The 25,905-nt window shown below is 40.3% G+C and overlaps 1 protein-coding gene across 5 annotated transcripts in view; it reads left to right on the forward strand.

Annotated features, from left to right (window-relative positions):
- The window catches only part of PTPRR (protein tyrosine phosphatase receptor type R), a 201,012-nt gene that overhangs the window by 100,027 nt on the left and 75,080 nt on the right, over positions 1-25,905 (forward strand). For 2 of the 5 annotated variants that reach the window (XM_084637636.1, XM_084637640.1), the window contains 4 exons: positions 3,971-4,084; positions 8,950-9,105; positions 15,778-15,888; positions 24,732-24,994. In XM_084637636.1, coding sequence (XP_084493762.1) covers positions 3,971-4,084; positions 8,950-9,105; positions 15,778-15,888; positions 24,732-24,994 — 644 coding nt within the window. Of the gene's footprint in view, positions 1-2,664; positions 2,749-3,686; positions 3,750-3,970; positions 4,085-8,949; positions 9,106-15,777; positions 15,889-24,731; positions 24,995-25,905 lie in introns of those variants that run through there. The other 3 variants (XM_084637639.1, XM_084637638.1, XM_084637637.1) reach the window with 3 other exon arrangements.

Consider the following 25,905-nt stretch of genomic DNA (forward strand, 5'->3'; position numbering starts at 1 on the left):
AAATATGAACTGTTTGATCTCAGTACCTATACATTCGTTCAGCAGTCTCCTCATAGGAAAATTGCATGACTGGAATAGAGGTGTATTCCAGGTCACAACTAAATTATATGGACAGAGAAGTGTGTACAGCATTTGCCTATACTTTGTCTGGTTCTAATTACCTCAGACAACGTATGTCATCCCTTTCTCTGCAATTACAGGTGATTTTTTTCTATAATTTTTAAGCCTAGCCCTAAGATTCCCCCCAACATTTTCAGTCATTACCTGATTGCCTTGGAAGAGTATAAAGTTCCCAGCAAATGCTTCTGTTTTGATTTCTATTCACATTGGGTTCCTAGCAGAAAAGTATGTGTGGCAGTTTGCATAAGTAGCTCTATGTAATTGCTAATACCCGAAACCATGACATCCCTGATTTGGAGCATTCATTAATCATCAAAAGAGTTACTGATTTTCAGAAAAATGAATGCAAATTGCAGGTAGAATAGAATTGTGGCTCTGCAATTTCATCATAAGCCACAATTATCATTCAGCATGGACATTATATTATAAAAATATTGGGCTGGTCAAAACCCCGAAATGTTTCCTGTTTTCCCTGTTGGGAAAAATACAAGAGAAGTTTAAAAAGAGTCGGGGGGGGGGGGGACGACAGTCCCCATAATCCCCAAGTCAAAATGTTACAGTTTCTAAATACAACATTTAAAGTCATAATAAAAAAATGTGTTTTGAAATGCAAATTCGTGGGGGGGGATTGCAATTTTCAAAATCAATAGGAAAATATTGATTTCAACTAAGCCACATTTCATGATGGGAAAAGTTAGCTGTCAAAAAATTTCAATCTCTCTCTCTCTGCATGTGAGTTCATTTCTAGACATGGGATAGAGTATTATCAGAATGCTGTTGATACACAATTATACACAGAAAATCTCATGCACTGATTCAGGTTTGGATAAGAGCCAGGAAGGCTGACCCATGTATCTGAAATATTCCAAATAGATACAAAGCAAGCCTGAGAATGTGGCTGGCTCTGTGGAAAAACCCTCTGGATACAACCAAAAGAGTCCATAATTTCCAGAAACATCTGCACTGACATCTGCATGCACATGGGAGTCATCAAAGATAATAATACATAAGGATTCCAAACATTGCACCATCGCTATTTTAGAGAGTTTAGCTCTGACATTTTCCATACGACCTGATGGTATATAAGCCAACAAAATCACAAATCTACATCATGCCTCAGGTGTACAGGAAATGACAGGAGCCAAATAAACTAGTCTCTGTATCTGGCTACCTCAAGCCTTGCAAGCAGAATGAAAACAATACACTACTCACCCCTCCTCTTTGTTCTGCGAAAAGTTAGAGCATGGCTGAGTGCAGAGTTGTGCAAATAAGCTCGCTCAGTGTATCAAACCAGATCGCTCTGATTTATGACAGATCCAGATAACACTCAAAAGTAGAATCATGAATCGCATGTTTATTCATAACAGATCTGTCACTACCCAACCAAAACTGTAGTCACAATGAATCTTAGTAAGCCATATTAAAATCCTAATAGATACTGCCAACATTGCTGCCCAAGCCATCCATCCCTTCATCTTTGCATGCGAAGCCATCTTCCAGTCACACAAATAACAGAGACAAAATAATCACTAGAACACTGGATAGAGTATTTTCACTCCTCCAATCTTGAATCAAACAAGTGCCACAAAAAATGGTGCCTATTAAGGGTGTTGGAACTTTTTATTCTTCATTCTCTGTGTCATACAACAACTTTCTGGCATTCACTATAGATCAATTAATATTTGTTAATGATCTGATAGATAGGTAGGTAGATCTCTAAGTGGATAGCAATGCAAATAAAGCAACCCATTTATGAGTTTTCTTTTTGCACATGATCTGTTTTATGGTTTTCAATATTCTGGTCCCTGTTTTTTTAAACAAAACAAAAATAAATTGAAACAGACACTTTTGAAGACTCACATCTGAACCCTTTTTTTATCCCTGATAGTTAGATAGATGATATACTGATTACCAAGTGGTAGGTGGTGGGAGAGAAATTTGGTAGCAGAAGGTAAGGGCGGGTGGATGTAGTTACTGGAGTTCCGAGGGAAGGAACCAGAATAATGAAGAGCAGTGGTACGTTTGAGAGGCAGACAGGCAGAGAAATCGGAGCAGCAAAAGGATGTTGGGAAGGAGAATAAAGGGGAAAAGAGAGAGGTTTTATTTGACTTTAGCCTGAGTAACAAATCTTGCACTTGATTCAATAAATTATTATAATAGAGAAAAGACATTACTTCATATTTGAAATAAATGCCGCTGTGCACAATTTCATTCCCCCAGGATGAAAATCCATGTACTGAGATGTTTATGGAATCCCAGTGTTAAATGTTTCTTCTTTGGTTTTCTGTTCTGAATTTTCATTTTGGAAATATCTCTTTCCAGGCATTTTATTTATTGCAGGCAAGAACTCTTTTCCCTCAAATCACCTGTTTTGCCTGGAACATATAAACCTAGAAACTGTCGCTACACTTGCAATAGCCAGATTAATAATTGCTCTGGGAAATGAGGATGAGTAACAGATTCAAAATTGTATACTCCTTAGAGAGCAGGTGCAATACATGATAAACACTGCTGATCAGCAAAGAGTAAATGATTAATTAGTGTTGTCTAACAGTGGATGTTTCAGTCTTTCCTTTTCCAAAGCAAAAGGAGCAGCAGCAGTAACTGAGTAAGAAATAATTTTAAAATGTATGCTAACATTTTATTATATTGATCTGCCATATGCTAATGCTCACAATGTATATGCTCCATAATGGTACTGTTAGCTTAATAATTTTGTGATTTCCAGCGGATCAGAAAGGTTTGGACTCCAGACATGTTTCTCTTTTATCCCGGTTTATCTAGTCGAGGCAGATTAGACCAATCTAATTCTTCTAATCTAATCTGTCTATCCTAATATATGTACTCTATCATATTTACAGAATACCAATCACCATAGTATCTAGGCACCAAGTTACAGTAATATCAGAGTGGCATAACGATATTAAAAAGGAGCTCTACTCCCACGAACATATATTTAGAGATTTGTTTTCTCTCTCTTTTCCCTTTCCTCTACCTCTCCTTTTTTACATATTTCTCTTGGAGTTTTACATTTTCCTGGTTTATACCTAATCAGAAACTGTTGCAGGCAAATTTTGTGACTGAAAATCCTGTGTCACTGAGAGAGAGATTTCTTTAAGAAAATAGTTCTTTCTTTATCAAACGCAGTCGCAATTTGATATCTTGCCCACTGCCAGTTAATGTTGCTTTCACAGGTCTATCTGGGAAGGGGGAAGCCATCCCAGGGTACTTTAGAGCTGAATGAAAGCTTCTCCCAGATCGCCCCTCACGTGTTCTGGGATCTTGAGCAAGTCACTCAGCCACACTGATGGCTTTAAATAGAAAGGAGAAATTTCTTACATGAAAAATCATTTTCATTCAGTTAAATCAACCAGTTCAATTTGATTTGGGTTAGACCTCTCTAAAGGTCTTACTCATTTCCAGGTTAGCCTCTCCTGTAGAATACATTTCCTTTCTTCCTTCCTGCCTTCATCTGCACAATGTATCCAGAAAGGAGCAAGGGAGGGGTGAAGTGTTGTGTGCAGCTCTCCCTCATCACCTTCCATCTGTAAAGGGAGAGATCTACATGCACAGGGCCGCTGTTACATGTGGATTCTTGGGGAATGATCTTTAATTCAGTTCTTACTCAGGTAAAATTCCATTGACTTCAAAGGAAGTTTTTCATTGGTAAAGACTTTTTTCAACTGACAATGTTTATTACACTTCCCTTGTACTTTTTCCTTATTAAAAATGCAAATCAATTTCACAGATGATCATCTTGAGAAAAACAATTAGTAAGATTCATAGAGGTCAGTCATTAGTCGAGAACTGTATGTGCTGAGCACAGAACTCATTTGTTTTTGTTTTTCAGGCACTGCAAATGGATGTAAACAAGCTGAATATCACATTGCTTCGGATATTCCGCCAAGGAGTGGCTGCAGCTTTAGGGCTGTTACCACAGCAAATTCATATCAACCGACTCATTGTAAGTACCAAGAATTTTGTATAACAGGAATTACCAGGTAATTTCAGTTACATTAAATTAGCTTTCGTGCTGTTATGGAAAAGTCCAATAGACTCTGATTGAAAAAAGATCCCCTTTCTATAGTTTTTTAAACCATTCTGTAGAGCATAATAGAAAATTACATCGCTGTTATCACATGGTTCAAAAAACTTATGGAAATGAATGATCTATTAAATTTTAGCATAATTCTAGAATTATTTCTAGAGTAATTTCTATAGAACTCTTTGTTTCATCCAAGGGTTTTAAAAGAACTAGCCAAGGAGATCTCTTGACTGGAAAAATTGATTTTTTTTTCAATAAATCTTGTAACACTAGGTTTGTCACAGAGGTCTGGAGGAAAGCAAATGTTGCACCAATATTTTAAAAAAGTAAAATGGATGATCCAGATTATAGTCCTGTCAGCCTGACATGAATCCCTGGTAAAATAATGGAATGGGTGATCTGGGACTTGATTAATAAACACTGCAAGGAGAGTAATATATTTCATGCCAGTCAGCACAGGTTTATGGAAAATAGATCCTGTCAACTTAACTTGATATTTCTGATAAGAGTACAAATTGGACTGATAAAGGTTATAGTTTTGATGTAATAGATTCTGTAAGGCATTAGACTTGGTACCCCACAAAATCTTGATCAATAAACTACAACGATACAAAATCAACATGGCACACATTAAATGAAATAAGAACTGGTTAAATGAGGGATCTCAAAATGTATTATAAATGGGGAGTCTTCATTAAGATGCTGTGTTTCTAGGTGGGTCCCACAGGGATAGATTCTTTCTTGGCCCTATGCTATTTAACATTTTGATCAATGACTTGGGGTGGAGGTAAGAGAGACATAAAATTATCACTGATAAAGTTTGCAGATGCCACAAAGATTGAGGGAGTGGTAAATAATGAAGAGGACAGGTCACTGATGCAGAGACATCTCAATGGGTTGGTAAACTGGGCACAGGCAAACAATATGCATTTCAATGTAAGGTCATACATCTAGGAGCAAAGGATGAAACCCATAGGTACAGAACGGGGGACTCTATCTTGTGGGATCAGTGACTATCCATTATCCTCAAGTCTTTTCCAGACAATCAGCTTAATATGAGCTCGCAGTGTCACACTATGGCTAACAGGCCTAATTCGATCCATGGATAGAGCTGTCCATGGTCGTGCCGGTGTGTGCAAATGGCTCCCACGCTTCTGGACAGGAGTTCTTTCCATGCAGCAGTTTGCGTCTCCTGTCTGGGAGCATCTGAGACGCTTGCACACACGAGCAAGACCAGGGCAGGGCTGGGGGTGGTATATCCATGTCGGAGGAGCTGCCGGCACAGGGTGCTGGCTCCTGGGAGCAGAGTCTCAACATGCTGCTGGTTTCATTGCTGCAGTTCCTGGTAGAGCCCTGCAGCTCCGCAAATACCAATTTATATCTGCGGATATCCATATCTGTGGAGATGGATTTTGTATCCGCGTGGGGCTCTATCCATGGATGTATAAACACGGGAATATTGACGAGTAGGGAGGTTATATTACCTCTGTATTTGGCACTGGCATAACCACGACTAGAATAGTGTAGTGTCAAGTTCTGTTGTCCACAATCCAAGAAGGATGTTGAAAAATTGGAGAGGGTTAAGAGAAGAGCCACAGGTATGATTAAAGGATTGGAAAATATGCCTAATAGCAGTGGGACCCAAACTTTTGAGGGCTGTGCCTACCTTACCCCTGTCAGCTCCCCCCTACCTCCCCGCCACAGCTGGGAGTGGGGTGCAGCTTGGGGGGGACATAGACAGGAGTAAGGGGGCCGAGGCTGGGGCCACAGGAATGAGACTGGGGATGGGGACTGAGCCAAAGCCAGGGATGGGGGCGGGAGCAGAGTTGCAACCAGGCCCTGGTGGGGGCCAGCAGCCAGGACCACGGCCAGGTGCGTCTCCGTTCCTGGCCCCACCCCCAGCCTCGGCCCTGGGTGGGAGCGGAGCTACAGCCAGGCCCCTCAGCCAGGCGTGGAGCTGCACTGAGACTGGGGACGGGGCCAGGCGCAGGGCTGGGAGCTGGGGCCATGGCTGGGGGCAGGGCTGGAGCAGACCTTGGGGCAGGGAGGGGCTGGGTGGCACTTGCTCCCCACCCCCAACGGGAGCTGGCCTGGACCCACCATGCCCCCCAAAGGTCCCACCAAGCCCCCCTGGGGGAGGGTGCTCACCAAACTTTGGGGACCTCTGCCTTATAGTGAGAGACTCCAGGAGCTCCATCTATTCAGCTTCATAAAGATAAAGTTAAGGTGGGACTTGATCACAGTCTTTAAGTACCTACATGGGGAACAGAAATTTGATAGTAGAGGGCTTTTCAGTCTAGCAGACAAAGTTAAAACTAGATCTAATGGCTGGAAGATGAAGCTAGACAAACAGACTAGAAATAAAGTGCAAATTTTTAATAGTGAGGGCAATTAACTATTGGAACAATTTACCATAAGTTGTGGTGCATTCAGCATCACTGATCATTATGATATACATAATATATATATACATATACATCATGATATACATATTTAGATAGAACGATAGGTTTCAGCAGATCATAACCTTTCCTGTGATCCCTTACATGGGATGATTTATATGTACTATCACAGTTTTACACAAATGATGAATATGGGGGTTACAGGGCACTCCCTGAGGTATAGCGTGTCACACTACTATACTATATAAAGTACTTAAAGGTTAATGTTAATGGCTGACTGTAGGAATCTATAACTGTTGTTTTCCACAGGGCATTTCTGCCATTAAACAGAAAAGCCATACAATCTGTGTGTTGCTAGCATTCCATTATTGTTCCAAGTGAAGGTAGCTTTTTTCAGGCACGGTGTGGGCTGAATACCTGTGAAGAGGATTGACAGGTTCGATATAAATGTATTTCCTAGTATGATAAGATTTTATATGCCAAAAGGGATCAAAAATACCTTTCAAATAATGTCTTTGTGAGAGGATCACACGAGCTGTACAAAAGGAAAGATCAATAGCAATGCAATGACATTCTTTTCATTTTCTTTAGGAACGTCATTCATGGCAGGGTGTGCTCAATCTTCTTGTCCCCCACATTAACCAAAATGTTAAAGTTATAAGGCATACACAGTGAAAAGTGCAACTAAAACGGGAACTTTCCTTATGGGTCCTCAAATACTCTGGCATAACATGTCGTGTAGCAGCTTTCCTAATGTGCTCTGAGGAGCCTGGGTAATTGAGAGCATGCTGCATATTGTGTTTTCCCATTGACTCCGTGGTTTCTTACTTTCTCTTTTAATTTGTGGTTTGAGGGTAGACATATTAACATTTTGCCCTTACACCTTGCCCAGAACACATTAGAAACATTAATTAATATTAGTCTGCTCAACACCCATGGTGAGGAAGGTATTAATCTACCCATTTTCTATATGGATAAAATGGGGCACAAAGAGGTTATATGATTTGGCCAAGATCACACAGCGAGTCAGTAGTCACATGCATTAATAATGTAACTGAAACATCCTTACTCCCATTCCTCTTGCTATTACAACTAGACAGCAGTTCCCTCGATACAACACTGCTTGTGAGCAAAGCCCTACATTAACAGAAGGTATAAAGTCCTTTCTGTAAGCGAAGGAGAACCTACCTAAGGGAGGCACTAAAAGGCGGGAAAAGTACCTCCTCAGCAAGCTCCCCCTCTCCACAAACCCCATAGAAACCCCTCCATCAGGGCTATAGAGTTCTGACTCTGTGAATGGGACAGGAAAAAGAGGGTGGCGGATCTCCTCTGGAATCTCTTGCCCCCCCAAAACAGCCCTGCTCTAGGGGCATCTGTGGTGGTGGAGCTGCTGGCAACCTGCCTCCTGCAAGAGCTGTAGGGTCTGGGGCCTAGTAGAAGATGGGAAAGAATTCATGGCAATATGGAGGCAAGGAATCTCCACGAATGTGCTCTTTCATCTGGCTAATCCACAAGATCTATGGGTTTGTGGGGACTGAACTCCTGTCAATTGTTTTCTGGGGAATGGTGAATTCTGCTTCCAATGAAGAAATCAATGGAAACTATAAAAGTTTATTCTAAGTAAGAGCACAACCCTGTAGGAGAAAATGGCAACCTCTGTGTATGCTATGGTTTCTATGGAGGTCAAATTTAAGCTAATTATCCTTGAACATGTCCCATTAAATCTGATGTCTGTGAAGTTATACTTCTGACTGTAATGGCTCAATACCTTAAATATAGCAAGGTCATATCTGTTTCTTCATAACAATGAAAGTAGTGAAGTAGGATGAGTATACTTCCTGAAAAAAACCCAAGATTATTCCAGTTTTAATTAATTTATCCCCATCCTGTAACAATAAATTGCAAGATATCAGAAATGCAAGCAGGCTTTTCTATGGAGTCAACACAACTTCCAGGCCAACTTTTAGGGTCCTGTCACATTGCTGTGGCATCTAATAGCATGACATTGCAATGAGAATCTTGTGCCTCAGCGTCACATAAAATTGCAATGTGTTGACATTGGATTGCAAAGTAACAACAAAACACCAACATGTCACGATGCAAAGCCGTTTCGCTGAAGGACAAACCTCTAAAGATGGTGACTTTAAGGTGAGGATAATCTAATAGGGAGTGAGAGAGGAAAAAATACAGCATATACTATTTTTTTTATTGTCCATCCTGTGAAGTTTAAATTGCTCGAAATGGAATGTGAGTGGAGAAAGAGAGCAAGCGAGCAGTTGCAATCCTCCTTACACTATATTTTTCATTTTTTAAAATATGATTAAAAATTGTGGCTGGCAGGAATGATTCAGAATCAAATATTTTATGATTTGTGTTATCTAGGGGAAGAAGAACTGCGTTGAGCTGTTTGCATCTCCAGTAAATCGAAAACCAGGAATTTCTGACGCACTTCCATCCGAAGAGGTGTTGCGTTCACTTAATATCCATATTCTGCATCAAAGTTTATCCCAGTTTGGAATTACAGAGGTTTCCCCAGAGGTAGGTTATCATGTGCCTAATATATTAGAGTTTACTGTAAATTAGTCAACTCTAAATATAATTATTAAGGCCTGCGTGAGTTCTGAGGCTAAGGTACTGATACTGAGGAGAATGTATGGCTAATAAGTTGTTTTTATTATTACTGCAAGGCAATAATAAAAAATAATCCTGTTAAATAATTTAAATAACGCTTGAATGGATCATATAATCATTCAGGCTATGGCAACATTACCGCTTATGTCGGCATGATTTATGTTGCTTAGGGGTGTGAAAAATCCACACACACCCCGAGCAACATAAGTTACACCAACATAAGCACTCGTGTGCTCAGCACTGTGTTGGTGGGAGAGCTTCTCCTGCTGACGTAGCTTCTGCCACTCACAGAAATGATTTTATTATACTGATAGGAGAGCTCTCTCCTGTCGGCATAGAACATCTTCACCAGCCATGCTGGAGCGACACAACTATATTGGTACAGCTGCACCACTGCACTGCTGTACGTATAGACATGGCCGAAGAAACATTGGTCTTTTATATGTGAGTTGGCTGATCTGAAGACTTCTGTGAAGACACAAATAGAATTCCGATTTCATGATAATTCTCCACTTCAAGTCCAACCTCCCGCTTGGTCCATACAGGGTTAAACTGTGTCTTGAATGGCTTTGGGAGCATTGTATTTGTTTATTTTATCTATTGCTGACTTTGTTTTCTGGGAGTGAGAGATCTGAAAGTTTTCCCACTTTATGTTTTTTACCTAGCCCAAAAAAGAGAGAGCCCTTAAAACGTCTCGCTATTTTTTATTACTACTTTTATTTAAACACAGGTCCAGCACTGCCACATCGGCAGTGCTCTGCAGACATTGTATTTGGACATATATTTGACTGTGGGTTTTGCTCGTGACACCAAAGGAAATAATAATTAAAGAAAAAAGGAAAGGAAGCCACTGAGTTCACACACACATCAGGCTATAATCAAATCACTTTGGATCTTGTTTGGTGCTTGGAAGCCCATAATTACACATAAAGCCCCTTGGACTCTTTGTGAGGTCAATTTCATGAACGATCTCAAAACAGTTAATCAAAAACAGATTTTCCTGTGCAAATTTCTATTTTGATGAGAGAACAGTTTTTGGTCAAAAAAACATTCTGAATAAAAAACTTTGACCAGCTCCAGTCCCCCCTCCCCACCCCAGTCCCGTTGATTCCTATGCCAAGCAAAGGATCAGGGCCTTTATGTCCAGGCCTGTGTGTGAGCCATTGCTGAGTGCATAATGGGTGCTATACTAACCTACATAGTTGCTGCACTGCCATTTTTCTACCTCATTTGAAAGTTTAAATTCAGTGTAAAGTGCTGCAATATATTGCACTTTTCATACTGAAAATATAAAAAACAAGTTATAATGAGCAAAGTCATATGTGTTTCCTACAGCAGGTAAATTATGAAAATGAAAGGGTTTTCACGGTGCAGATACTGAGGTTATAGGAGACTGAGTTATAGGATCACAAAGTGAAGCTAAGCAGTCCTGTCCTAATGTCAGATCTGTTCATTACAACTCCAATCAGCTAACCAGGCTGCAGCCCAGACATACTTTCTTTAAATGAGGATTTACTTTAGTGCTGAAGTGTCTGAATTTGAGAGATATGATTATCTGTTCCAAATACTTCAATTACAAATAACAATTCAAATGGACAAGGGAAGAAAGCATATGTGAATAATTCCTTATGAATGGAGAAAAGATTTCAAGCTCGGAGGGACTGTCTGAAAAAACAAAGTGCTGACTTTGAAATCTCACCTATGTTGCATGAAATAGTAACTTGTCATTCCTCAGTTTCAATAGCCTAGAACTACTAGGTATTTGAATTCTCTTTCTGTCAATCAGATAAATGTAGCCAATACAAAGTTAAAGGTTTCATGGAGTTTTCTCTAGAATTCTTCATACAAAATAGCTCATAAAGTCAGGTGGGTTTAATGCTATTGGGAAGATAAGAGCATTATTTGAATGTCTTTATTCCATTTTTAACAGATTACATAAATAAGGCCCCCTGATCCTGCAATGACTTATGCATATGCTTATCTTTACACATGTAACTAGTCCCACTGTCTTCAGTGGAACTACTCATGTGTAAGTCTTTGTAGAAATCAAGGACTAAAAGACAGCTACATTTAATCTTCACCTCCCAGCCATGTTAACTGACCAATTTTTCACGTATCCCTAAATCCACCTAAAGAACAAATGTTTACAGGACAGAGGCAATAAGGGGGTATAACCCAGAGCCACACCAATTTCTGTGGTCCCCAGGCTTTACTTATGCTCCTTACTGACTGCAGCCAGTGTGTTGGAAGCATCTTTTGAGAATGGTCAGCTTTCTTTCCATGCCTTGCAGAGTGCTACTGGTCAAGTGCTTCTTCTCTCCCACCTCTCTCTATTACCAGAGGTCAGGCGTTCATTTCCTTTGTCCCTGAGAATGGTCCACAGGAGGTGCCTTAGTAACAGGTTAGGTCCAAAATTATCATAGAGAAAAAAAATTATAAAAAAAACCGAGGGCTTGTCTGCACACTAGCTTGAACCAGTTTAGATAAACCAGAGCAGACATACATAACCCCTTACATAGACATTCTTGAATCCATTTAGAAATTGTTTATATCAATTTAGCTTAAATTGATTCCATACTAACTCAAGCTATATTGATACAAACTATTGCTAAACAGACGTAAGAGTGTCTACAGAGGGTATTGCACCAGTTAAACTAAATTGGTGCAAGTGTGTGTGTATACAAGCCCTGTGAGAAAATCAAAGCATTACATTATACCGCCACTTAGCTATTGCATCTTTAAGTTTCAGTGTCTGTCTCTGCTGACAGGCTTTTTTTTTTTTTTTTTTTACCATCTCCGACTTTCTGCTCTCAATAAGGAGGACTGTACCAGGAAAGCTTTTGTCTCTAGGAGCTTAACAACTAAGCTGTTTTAAATTTACTTAATTGTGTATAGCCCCATCTTATCAGTTTTCCTGGACCTCAGAACAAATAATCCTGAACAATTGACACTGTCTCACAAATTATTTTCTTATCATAGACGTGAAGTGACTCAGCTACAATAGTCCAGAACCCCTGCTATCATAATTACAGAAGAGTTTAAGTAAGAGTTCTGCTGTCCTTCCCGCTCTGCATTAGAATCACGGGAACAGACTTCTTTCGTTAGGCTAACGTAGTATTTCGGTGTTCCAAAATGGCATGTCAGTCAGTGTTAGAGCTGTGGTGTGTCATTTTTGCCATTTTATAGACATTACCTAACGTTTCAAAATGGTTTAGATCTGACTTTGAGAAAAACAAAATCAGGAGAAAATGTGCCCTGCATTTATAATGGAGAAGAATTGCGGTAGACTCAACTACTTATATAATAAGTTCTACCATTTAAAAAAAAGCTCTACTGTTCCATTCATGTACTAAAAATAAAGTAATTAAAGTCCTTCAGCCAGTAGTTCAAAAATTGTGTTACCTAGTTAACTCTCTAGTTTATTTGGTCTTTAGATGGGGAGGTACAGGGCAGCATTTATTTACTGATGAAAGGGCAGCTCAGCTGATGCTCAGTGAGCTCCTGCTTTTAATCCAGTTTTCCACGTGGGATGTCTGAAACACAGGAAGGTTGTCAGGTAACCTCCCCAAGGTCAAACAGTTAGTTTATAGCTTATGGGCCAGTGCTGCAGCTGCTCTGAACACGGAATTCCCATGGCTGTCAATGGGAGTTCAAAATGCAGGGCAGCTGCAATGTTGGGCCTTAAGCCAGCATGAAGACCCAGGCCTATCCTGTAAATATTAGATGAAATGACCTCCTCACTGCATTGAGGTAACTGAATTGCACGAAACAAATAGTGAAAGCAGTGAATTTATTGTTGTTTAAATATGGTTAAGAACAATTTCAGCAGAAATAATTGGCTAGTATGCCAGTGTACCATTGAAAATGCTTCAGTTTTTTGAGTGGTTCACTGCAACAAGGTGATTTATAATTCGTTTTCAGCCTGTGGACACGTACAGAGCCCTTAGGGTCAGGTTTTGAAACGAAGTGCTCACATTGCTGAGCAGTTTCCCACCCAAGTACTCTCACTGATTTTAGTGGGTGTACTGTGTGAGTTTCATTTTGCCATCTGGCCTTCAGTGCTGTGACAGACTGGCATCTCAACAAAAGAATATTCTTGTTAATGAAGTATTTTCTAAGTCAATAGATAGGATGGTTAATTTAGGGGTACTTTTTTAAAAAAAAATTACTATCAAATACTTATCTGTGTGTGCTGTATTCTATAAAGCTACATTCTATGAATTACACAGACTAGGCACTGAATGCTTCTGTCTCCCTCTACAACTAGAGGGAAGCAAATCTGTGTCAAATCAAAACAGCAGCGGCTGCTCTCAGTTATGGGTCCCTCTGTCCCTGGAGTCCATGTTCCCATCAGTGCATACAAACTCCTTTGCTTGAATTCTACCTGAGCAGGGCTTTCCCTGTTTGGGAGGGCTCTAGGTCAAAGGGGTTTATGAAGGCGTGTAGCATTGCTCAATTTGGCAAGGTCCCAGGAGACCTGGCAGATTTCAGAGCATGCTAGCATACACAATGACAACATAGCTCCAAACCATGCCCAGGGATCAGCATGGAGCAGAAGGCCCTATTGAGTTTGCAGACCACCCCACGCCCCACCCCCATGAGACTCCTGAACTTTTCCCTCTGTGGTGATCACGTGACTCCAAGTCTATAAAGTCAACCTCGTAGAATATTTGCAATAGGGCTTCCTGGGTCTTCATTAGGGACATGTCCATACTTGCAACTGTGTGTAGAGTACACATGCTGCATACCCAGCAGGTATGGATATAAGTAGCAGTGTAGACGGAGAGGCACTGCTTAGGCAAGTAGAGAAGAAACACACCTGAACCCCCAGGGTATGTATCCTGCACAGTTCTCTAGGGGTATGCCTACACTCCAATTAAACACTTGTGGCTGGCCCATGTCAGCTGACTCAGGCTCCCGGGGCTCAGACTAAAGGGCTGTTTAATTGCAGTGCAGACATTTGGGATTGGACTAGAGCCTGGGTTCTGGGGTTGCAGGATCCCAGAGCCCTAAACATCTGCACCACAGTTGAACAGCCCCTTAGCCTGAGCCCCTGGACCTTGAGTCAGCTGACACAGGCCAGCTGCACAGTGCCTCCCATGTCTACACCGCTGTATTTAGCAGTGAAGTATCCCCCTGCCTCCCGACCCTGCTGATGCCTTTCCCTGCCGCAGTGAAAGCCTCCAGCAGCAGGGAAAGGCTCCAACAAGAGGGAGGTGGCAGGGAAACGCTCCAGAAGCTCCCCACTGCCAGAGCCTTTCCCTGCTATCTTCCCCCTGCTGGAGCTTTTCACAGCCACATGTAGCTACACACAGCAGTGAGTGTGGATGGAGCTTCCTGTTCACTGTGGTGTGTGGCTACCTGTATCCTACATGCTGCACAAGTGTAGACAAGGCCTAGGAAAGAAAGTTTGTTCTTAACTCAAGTTGATTAAATTGAGGAAAATCATAGTGAAGAGAAGGCAATTTTTAGTTTTCACATGAATTAGCTGGTTAAATTACAGATTAGGCTCTCTACAGGGCTTTTCTATGAAAGGGGAGCATTGAGACTTCGGAAATGCATCTTGAAGACCTGATTTAAATACTTTCTTTTCTCTCAACTTGACAATTTTATTCAAGAAATACAATAAAGAAATAGACTGAGATTAGGAGTGTGACTTTCTGTATTAATATGTACAACTTAATTTCTTTCAAGTCTATTTGTATGTAATCTTTTTCCCTTTGAAACACACAAGTGAAGATTGCATTTGCTGCAAGTATATACATCATATTCTGAATAATGTATTACAGTTGGACTGAGGATTCTATTAGAACCAAGTTTCAATTAAGCTTTTTTCCATTTGAAAATATCGCCAAAATCTTATAATTTCATATTCCAACCAGGCTTTCTCACTGCAATAAAGACAGAATAAACATTATTTGTTTTTTATTTTATATTTCCCAACAGCTCTGCATTTTTCAGCATACAGAGCTGCTTTAGAACTGTAATATCATTGGGAGTCCCTAAAGTTAGGAAATTGTTTGAAGTACAATCAGAATTTAATATAGGGGGAGGGGTTGTTTTTCTTTAGGTTAGAATGTCAGGGCTTTTCAGCTTATTAATACATCATGAGATTCTGTTTGCACCTGTTTTCACTTCTGAGTAAGGTGTGGATAGTACATAGGCTAGTTTGTAGGTGTTGTGGGAGGAGACGGAGCAAAATGAGACAGCAAGAGCAATTTTCTCAGCACACTTATGAGTACTACCCTTTTACCTGATGAGCCAGGTAGTTTCCAAGAAAGAATGAGTCTTGTTTACTTAGCTTAAGACCAGTCCATTGCATCTGTGGGAAGATTACTTCAACAGTCACTAAGAAGATCTTAAATCATCTTTGGGTGTGTTAGGATTATTGTGGCAAACACGTATAGTTCAGCCGGTTTGCTTATTTGAGATAGCCATGGAACTAGCAGCAGTCAGAGCCATATAATATGGAATGTGTACTATAACAAATCTGAACTAATGCATAGTGCCTGATAAGAACTCTTTAATCTGCACATGATATTGTAGAATATCAACCTCTTTTTTTTTTTTTAAATGAAGAAAAATGTTTTGCAAGGCCAGCATGAAGCGGACAAAATCTGGAGCAAAGAAGGATTTTATGCAGTTGTCATATTTCTCAGCATCTTTGTCATTGTAGCAACATGTTTAATGGTAAGTCTGTTGCTTTACCTTCTTTCTGTTTTCATTTATTTATTGCTTACATCAGTTTGAAAGACCGAGTCCTGCCTCCTTTATTCCAAGAGGGCTTTCATAAAATAGTCAGAAGCTCAGCCTCTAAGTAACAGTAAGTAACTCTGATAGTGTTGGGAGGCCAAAGCCTGATGCGTAATAGAAATACTTATTATGTTTAGAATGTTTTATATCTGATATAAAATATCACTAATGTAAGCTTCAGAAATAATGGACATTTAACCATGCACAATAATCATGCAGTAATTTAATTGAGGGTTTCTACTAACATGATAAACCATGAGAGTGAAGCCTAAGTGAGTGCTTTACGGAGACCACAGACGCCCTGAATGTCACTACGGATTTCTAGTGTATTTTATTTCTTATATTATGTGGTAATAAAAAACACAACATTGATTTTATACATGGTAAAATGGTATTAGCACTGTGTAACAATATAATTACAATAAAATATGAATTTGACATTGAAAATATTGATATTACCACTATTCAAAAATGTAGTTAGGGATAAGTATGTTATTAAACTGCTCTTTTAACATGACGTCTGACATGTGATGCAGTATATGTCTGGTGGCCGGGTGTCTAGCCACTGGATGTCCAGTGAACATCCTTGCCAATGAACAAACACTCCAATGAATGAAATTCAAAAAAATTTAAAGGGCCCTGAGTGCATGTTGACACTGGAGGTATTAAAGGGACACTCTGAAATCTTTTTTCAATTTGATTTTGTTTAAAAAAAAAAAAAAAGGAAACTGTCAATTATAGCTTCAGAATCTGAATCCTTCCCACATTGTTAGGGCACAAGCAAGGCTCCCCCATCCCTGGGGCTCCAGGGCCATTTTTTGCATGTCCTCTATGTTATTAAGTTCCATAAGTTTTCTCTCTGAGTAGTGTTCAGTGGAGGGATTCTTTTGGTTGGCCCCACTTTAATGTTCTTCCAGCTGGTCAAGAATGTGTTCATTCTTAACACATGTCCCAAATATTTCCATCTTCTTTTCTGGATAACTTTACAGATAAGGGATTGTTGAACTCTGATGAATTTTGGCACTATTCATTCAACTGAATACCCAGTACTTTTCAAACATACTTGCTTTCAAGGGCATTTAGATGTCTGTCTATATACCTTTGGTGGATTTGCAGCTTTTACATCCATATGTTAAGATAAAAATAACATTTGAGATGAAGATTTGTAGGTCGGTCTGTAAATTATATATTTTTTAATGACAAAATCTTACTTAAGCTGGTAAAGCCTCTCTGAAGTTGTGGGGGAAGGGAGATTCTTGTTTTTTTCCATCTGACAAACATTAATCCTCCTCCTTCCCCTCCTCACCCCTCATTTCTTATGGAGAATAAGACATATTGTATCATCAAAGACGTCACTGTAACTCTGGAAACAGGATGTGATAACTTTTTCTATCTGTGCTGCCTAGCTGTTCACTTTGTGGAAGCAGAGTACACCATCTTGGACACCTTCTCAGTCTTCCTCCTTTTATCTACATAATCTCGAGTGCATAAGTTTAACACACATAAAATGGATGCACTCACCAATTCTGCAGGCTACAAATGTTGGGCCTTTGATAGGGTACCCAAAATGATCATTTTGGAATTATACTGCAGCTGCATATTTTATCCCTAAATAGGAGTGTCAAAGGTGCTGTTGGCCAAATCTGGATCTTGATTACTCGGAAGTGTCTCTTAAAATGTGAAGTGGAAACTAATTAGATGGGTGTGCAATAGTGGTTAGTGCAAGCTAATTGAATTGTCTATGTTAATCCTTTGTTCTATGGAATTATTATGGAAATTATAAAACAGTCCAGCCTTTTCTCTTAATTGGGTTTTACAAATGATATTTAACTGCACAATTTTTACACTGACAGAAGACTGTGCATTAAAAGTCTTTACATATTTTATTTTTAATTTCTCTGGAATTTATTAATGAACTGCAATAAGAAAACTATCAAGCCTTTATTTTATTATGCAGTGTATTTCTATATACAGTAGTATTATGTAGTAACATGAGCTAAATTCAGACCAGTAAATTGTTCCTCCCAGGCCACCCATTTATTTCTGTGTCCCCCCCATCACCAGAAGAACTGTGTTCTTTGCATCTCAGAAGGGATTCACCACCAGTGGTCCTCTTCTGCAGCCCAGACTATGGACTAATTTCTTCTGGGAGCTCCATACATCATTTATAACCTGTTAAGTAACAGATCAATTAAGTGTAACTATTTAACAATGCTATTCTAAGGAGAACAGGCCTCTCTGATTTTTATTTTTAATAGATAATGGTTTGTTGTTACCCTAACCATTTTTAGAGTACAGGTTACTTGTAGAGCTGGTTAACAAATGGGATAATTTTTTATTAAAAAAAAGTGTCCCTTTTTCTTGTCAAAAGTTTTCAGATTCTAAAATTTGAAAAACGGAATGACTTTTTTCACACACAAAAAAAGAGAAGACAAGAAAAATTTGACCCTTTTTTGTGTAAGTTGTGAGATTCAACATTTTTTGACTGGCCCTATTTGTTTATGAAATTTAATTTGCCATTCATTATTTTTGCAGCGTGTTTCTTACCAAAATCATGGGGGGAGAAGGGATTCTGCCAGTTGATTGAATTTTAGAAACACTTTAATCAGGAGAATATTGAACAACAGGAAATTCACTTGTCCTGTTAAAAATTTTCACAACTGATCATTTGTTCTAAAGTTTGTGCAGCTTTTAGACTTCACAAAATTTTCAGGATATTCAAAAAAACTATGATTGTAGGAATATACACAAATAATTTATGACTCCATACATCAAAGAAAACCAAACTTGGCCTTTTTATTCTTGAAAACATAAGATTAATTTTAAAAATACTGCATCAGTTCTTATGTTCAATGCTTAGTAGAATTGCTGAGGGAATAGTAGGAGATTAACCAAACATTTCTAGCCAGTCCAAGGGTTAGTTTCTCTTTCTAGGAGGCCTCATTCAATTTTTCTTAAGTAAGGTTTATTGAGTGACTTAAGCAAAATCAAAACAATATACTTTTATTCTGAAGTAAGAGTGTCCCCACACATTCATGCACTGAAATAACAAAATATATGAGTTAAAAATCAATTGCCTGTGAAAGTTAGGCGCTCTTTTGAGGTATTCTGGGCAGAAACAGAAGGTGTGAACTTCAGTGTATGTAGATTAGGCCTACTCATCACTCCATGTGGACCCAAGCAAGGAGGCAACAGGAAGAGGAGTTGCATTCCCATTGAGCTATGAGTCTACACCAGGGTCCCCATATATGCAAAATTTAAAGATGTCCCACTGTGTCCTAGAAGGCAGCTCTTTAAAGATTAGGGATTTTTCTTCATATTTTTTTAGTCATCCTGTATCTCTGTGCTAGTGTGTACTGTTTATCCTAGTGTACCGAGGTGGCTGTAGAGAACTGCCTTTCCTTAGCTCTTGTGTGCTATAACTGGGTTAGACACCTTATGCCATGAAGACCTTGTCTATGCTCAGCCTTGAACTGAGTCTAAGCTTTCTTTAAACATGGTTGTAACTAAATTGGTTATTTGCATAGTTAGAGCCAAACTGTTTTTAAAACCATTTTTCAAAACCCAGAATGCCTTTTTAACCATGTCTTTGATATGATTTTTTCCCCCATCCACACTGTTTGGGCAAACTGTGTTACCTGAAACCATGTCTAAATGAAGACCAAACATGGTTCCTTAACTCATTTCACAGCCTGTTATCGGTGGGATCTAAATTTACTGGGTTGGGTTTTTTCTATGCTCAAATAGCAGAGTATTGGAGAGAGGTAGGAAATTATGCTAGTCTAGATGGACCCCAAAGACCTAACTGACTGTGCCTCCAAATGAGACATCACATTGAAAGAAAGCAATGTAAATAGGTGATTTAAAATGTTGTGCCATGAGTGGCCGAGTGATATTCCCATAATCAATTATCTAGGAGTTATCTGAAAGCATAGAAGCCCAAAATGATTTGTAGGAGGAAAGTGGTTAGAATATCTCAAACACCTGTATTTATTTATCCAGTATACCTGTTGAGTTTTGTAATGTAACCCTTCTGCCCGTCAGAGTTGGCAGCAACAAGGGCCGGGTTCAATATCTAGGGGTTCCATTCCAATAACACAATGCAAACCGGCTCGAGCCCCCACCCAGTGACCTAGGACAAATATATACCACCCCCGCTGGGCGCCTCCAAGAGGCAATACTTCCCCTCTCGCAAGCACATAGTCTGAGTGTAGCAAAAGTCTTTTAATAACAGAGAGAAACAATGTGGCATTATGTTGGGGAAACACCACCAACCGGATTCATAACACAACCCATGAGCAAAAACAACCCCACCCCAGGCAAATTGGGGCATGCCCTTTTCCCTTTGGTTCTTGAGTCCAGCAACCCCAAAAGTCCAATGCCCCAAAAGTCTCTGTCCCTGGTCAGGGCAGCCCCAGAGTTCGAAAGTTTATCGGCGGAGCTTTACCTCCCAACCTGGGTGGAAATGGGACAGGGGTAAGAGGCACCTTACGTGATCTGAAGCTGACCGCCCCATAGCTCCATAGCGGCGCTCCGCTCCGCTCCGCCAGCCGCCCCACAAAACTCCTTCGCGCAGCTGCACTCCGCTCCACCAGCCGCCCCACGAACTCCTTCGCTCAGCTGCGCTCCGCTCCGCCAGCCGCCCCACGAACTCCTTCGCTCAGCTGCGCTCCGCTCCGCTCCGCCAGCCGCCCCCACGAACTCCTTCGCTCAGCTCCACGGCCCACAAGCAACTCCTGCCATCCACACACTGCTCCGTGTCGAACTGCTTCGCCAGCCGTCCCGCAAACTGCTCCACAATATATCTTCAGGCTCCCCCACTACTTAACACAACACTCAGTGATTTCAGCGCTTAGGTGAATTCAGCTTATAATAGGGGAGCCCCAGTGCTGGTGCACTGTCAGCCCAAAGTGAGCTCAGCAGCCTATAACTAGACTTCTAATGAAATCAAAATTAGCTCTGATATTCCACAGTGGAGAGAGGAGGAAGTGCAATTAGCATGTAAGGCCCTCACCAAGGGGCCCATGCCACCAAGTATTAATACTTGTCCCCAGCCTCTCTCCATTCACACAGTTTTGGAACCCATGACCCTTGCCTAGCGAGTGCTACTTAGATGATGGTGAATCCCTCCATCATAACAAAAGGCCACGTACAGTTCCAAGCACAGTTCCCATAATCAGGGTAATAACAATTTATTCTTCCTGCCCCAATAACAGAGACACTGGGGATCCCACAGCAGCCAAAGTGACCATTTGGGCAGCTATGGTCTCATTCTAGGCGTGGTGGGTGTGCCTATGCAAATGAGATCGGCCCCTGAAGTTCTTTTCCACAACTTGCCACACCTCACCACCAGATGTCAGGGTGGAGCTCATCCTGACACTGCTTACAGTAATATAATTAGGGCTATTTTCCTCCAAAGTGAGGAGGACCAAATCTTGCTCACTTTACCGATGTGATTTATTCCCTAACTCAATTCAATGAATATAGTGTTTACATATGTTACTGAGGCCTGCCTAATGGGTGAATTACCTCATAAATGGGACAATTCCAAGCTCACACTGAAGTATTAATCTTTGAATATTGCCATGAAAATGGATGTATAAGATATATCCAGTCACACATATTGGGCTAGGCAGTGACAGACCCTGACACAGGGGCTTGAGTGAGAGCACTCATGGAGCCTCACTGAGTGGAAGCACCATAAAGGTTCCTGGATTTGTGGCAAAGGGAAGTAGAAGCAATACATTATGTTCCTTGATTACTCAGGAGCTTGTGGAATCCCCTGTAGACTCTGCAGGACAGAGGGATCTCCTAAGGTCTGGGAGAATGAAAAAAAACACACTGAGTTGGAGAGTGCAAAAATATACTTATTTTGTCTTCTGATAGTGGGACTCGCTTTAAATTATTTATAGCGTCTGGAAAAGAAATATAGTATGGTTGTTACTAGGACTGTCGATTAATCGCAGTTAACGCACGCGATTAACTAAAAAAATTAATCTCAATTAATCGCAGTTTTAATCGCACTGTTCAACCATAGAATTGTATTAAATATTTTAGATGTTTTTCTACATTTTAAAATATATTGATTTCAATTACAACACAGAATACAAAGTGTACAGTGCTCACTTTATATTTTTATTACAAATATTTACACTGAAAAATGATAAACAAAAAATAGTATTTCAATTCATCTCATACAAGTACTGTAGTGCAATCTCTTTATTGTAAAATTGCAACTTACAAATGTAGATTTTTTTATGGTTACATAACTGCATTTAAGAACAAAACAATGCAAAATTTTAGAACCTACAAGTCCACTCAGTCCTACTTCTTGTTCAGCCAATCGCTAAGACAAACAAGGTTGTTTACATTTACGGGAGATAATGCTGTCCACGTCTTACTTACAATGTCACCAGAAAGTGAGAACAGGGGTTCGCATGGCACTTTTGTAGCTGGCATTGCAAGGTATTTATGTGCCAGATATGCTAAACATTTGAATGCCCCTTCATGCTTCGGCCACCATTCCAGAGGACATGCTTCCATGCTGATGATGCTTGTTAAAAAAAAAATAGTGTTAATTAAATTTGTGACTCCTTGGGGGAGAATTGTGTGTCTCCACCTCTGTTTTACCTGCATTCTGCCATATATTTCATGTTATAGCAGTCTTGGATCATGATCCAGCACATGTTGTTCATTTTAAGAACACATTCACTGCAGATTTGACAAAATGCAAAAAAAGGTACAAATGTGAGATTTCTAAAGGTAGCTACAGCACTCAACCCAAAGTTTGAGACTCTGAAGTGCCTTCCAAACTCTGAGAGGGACGAGGTGTGGAGCATGCTTTCAGAAGTCTGAAAAGAGCAACACTCCGATGTGGAAACTACAGAACCCAAACCACCGAAAAGGAAAATCAACCGTCTGGTGGTGGCATCTGACTCAGATGATGAAAATGAACATGCGTCAGTCAGCACTGCTTTGGATTATTGAGCAGAACACGCCATCAGCATGGACGCATGTCCTCTGGAATGGTGGTTGAAGCATGGGACATATGATTCTTTAGCGCATCTGGCATGTAAATATCTTGCGACGCCCGCTACAACAGTGCCATGTGAACGCCTGTTCTCACTTTCAGGGGACATTGTAAACAAGAAGCGGGCAGCATTATCTTCTGCAGATCTTAACAAACTTGTTTGTCTGAGCAACTGGCTGAACAAGAAATAGGACTGAGTGGACTTGAAGGTTCTAAAGTTTTGCATTGTTTTGTTTTTGAATGCAGTTTTTTGTACATAATTCTACATCTGTATGTTCAACTTTCATGATAAAGAGATTGCACTAGAGTACTTGTATGAGGTGAATTGAAAAATACTATTTGGTTTTTTTACAGTGCAAATATTTGTAATCAAAAATATAAAGTGAGCACTGTACACTTTGTATTCTATGTTGTAATTGAAATCAATATATTTGAAAATGTAGAAAACATCCAAAAATATTTAAATAAATGGTATTCTATTGTATAACAGCACGATTAATCGCAATTAATTTTTTTTAATCACTTGATAGCCCTAGTTGTTACAGAGACATGATAGTGCTTCCCTCATTGTAAGTTTCATAGATTTTTTTTTTAAACGCTAGAAGGGATCATCTAAAGTGACACAAGCACAGCTCAGAAGAGCTTGTTTCTTCTTCCAAAAGCATTAACTCCATAGCTGCTAAAGAGACATAGTGTCGGAGTCCTTTGCAATGGCAAAAATGGGGCCCATGTTAGTTTCACAGTCACTGCCAAGCCAGTGTATCTTTGACATGGAACTCCACTGAGGTTCAGCAGAGCTGAATCCAGAATTGATGACATTATGAAAAGTAGTTACTACAGATAGCTGATACCCAAGTTTAGCGGGCAATGAGTGGATAGTGGAATCCAGGTTAGATGGAGTTTTTAGATGTTAATGTTTTGGCTATTGTAAAAACACAAGTTTTAAATTTTGAAATGGCACCAGTCCACAATCAGTTGAACCTATTGTGCATCTGTTGGGTTTTATTAAGGATTTAATTTATTGTGTATTTCTTGGTAGAGAAGATTTTAAAAATGTCTCAATCTATAAGAAATCTACTGTCTACCTTCCCCAAGGAAACAAACAAAAACGTGATATTTTTGAAACATTTAGAGTCAAAATGAATCCTGGAGTGATTTTTTTGAAGTATTATAAACCTGAAGTGCTGAAATAATAGCACAACAGTGTTGCAAAGGTGACCTTGTAAAATTATTTTATTCTGGTAACAGCTCTTTGTGCAATGAGTTAACAACAAGTATTTTGAGACTCTAAAACAAAGTTAGGACATTAGTTAGAGAGAGATGAGTCTGGATGTATCATAAGCATCAGATGATATGTTGCACTATTGTATTTTTGGTGTTAATATTTTGTGAAACTTTTCTATAATTACTTTGTTTACCAGTATTTCTTTCTATACAATGGTTTTGTGACAACTATCTCCCATTACGTTTTATTTATCTCTTTAATAATACAACTGAAGTAACTGTATTAAAAATAATTATTAGTTAGCAATGAGAACTTTTAAAACCTCCTACCTGTGTGCCAGTCATGATTTATATAATAGAAATATTTACCCTTTTTGTTGGAAACACTTCAGCCAATGAGTTGTGGAATCCTTCTAGAAATCATTGATACTATATAGATCAATCCAAGGCATTTTTAATTCTTCCTTGACTTTGTTTACACAGTAGCTGGGATAAAATTTGATACTCTTTCCTTTCTGTTTTATAGGTCCTGTACAGATTAAAGGAAAAAATTCAGTTCTCACTGCGACAAGATAAGGAGAAAAAACAGGAGATCCACCTTTCACCCATTCCCCTGCAGACAACTCGGTCTGAGTGCAAGACAGCAAACAGAATGGTCCAACCTGAACAGGCTCCTAAAGCTGTTAATGTCATAGTGGACCCTCAAGGCCAATGTGTTCCTGAGATCAAACCTCCACTCTCTGCCAGTCCATCGCCTTTCAAAATGAAACCTGTGGGCCTTCAAGAAAGGTAGGATTATGCCCAGGCACGCTCCATATTTACTGTCTCATTTTAAGATCTCGAAGCATAGTTTGATGTGCACCTCCTCCTTCAGAGAAGCACTAAAAGGTGCCCATGCAATACAGTGAGTGCCTTTGACGTACATGTTAAAACACAGGAACGTTGGAGAACACGAAGTAATAATCGACCAAAGCAGCAACACTTCTTTTCCCTTGCACCCTGTCATGCATCATTTGATCATCAGTCACATGAACTGTTTAATCCCTCCCCCATCACACTTCCCACCAGACAGAAATCCCACCCTCAGTTGCCTCAGGATATGTCTACTCTGAAATCGAACACCTGCAGCTGGCCTGTGTCTGGTGACTCAGGCTTGGACTAGCAGTCTGTTTAATTACGGTGTAGATGCTCAGATTGGGGTGGAGCCTGGGCTCTATGACCCTCCCCCATCACAGGGTTCCAGAGCCCGAGTCAAGCCCAAGCCCAAACCATCTACATCCCAATTAAACAGCCCCGTAGCTAGGTTTGCCAACTTTCTGATTGCAGAAATACCCTCTCTCCCTCGGTCATTTTCACTGGGCTAGGCAGGGGTTTGGCGTGCAGGAGGGAGTGAGGGCTCTGGCTGGGTGTGTGGGCTCTGGGGTGGGGCCAGAAATGAGGGGTTCAGGGTGCAGGGGGGCTCTGGGCTGGGCAGTTCAGAGTGCGAGAGGGGATGCGGGCTCAGGGAGCGAGTTTGGGTGTGGGAGGGGGCTTAGGGCTGGGGCATGGGGTTGGAGTATGGGAGGGGTTTCAGGGTGCAAGCACCGGGCGGCACTTACCTCCAGTGGCTCCCGGGAGCAGCTGGCATTTCTCTCTGGCTCCTAGGCAGAGGGACAGCCAGGCAGTTCTGTGCACTGCCCCTGTCCACAGGCACTGCCCTT

This window comes from Lepidochelys olivacea (genome assembly GCF_965140295.1).
Source record: "Lepidochelys olivacea isolate rLepOli2 genome assembly, chromosome: 1".
Lineage (NCBI taxonomy): Eukaryota > Metazoa > Chordata > Testudines > Cheloniidae > Lepidochelys > Lepidochelys olivacea.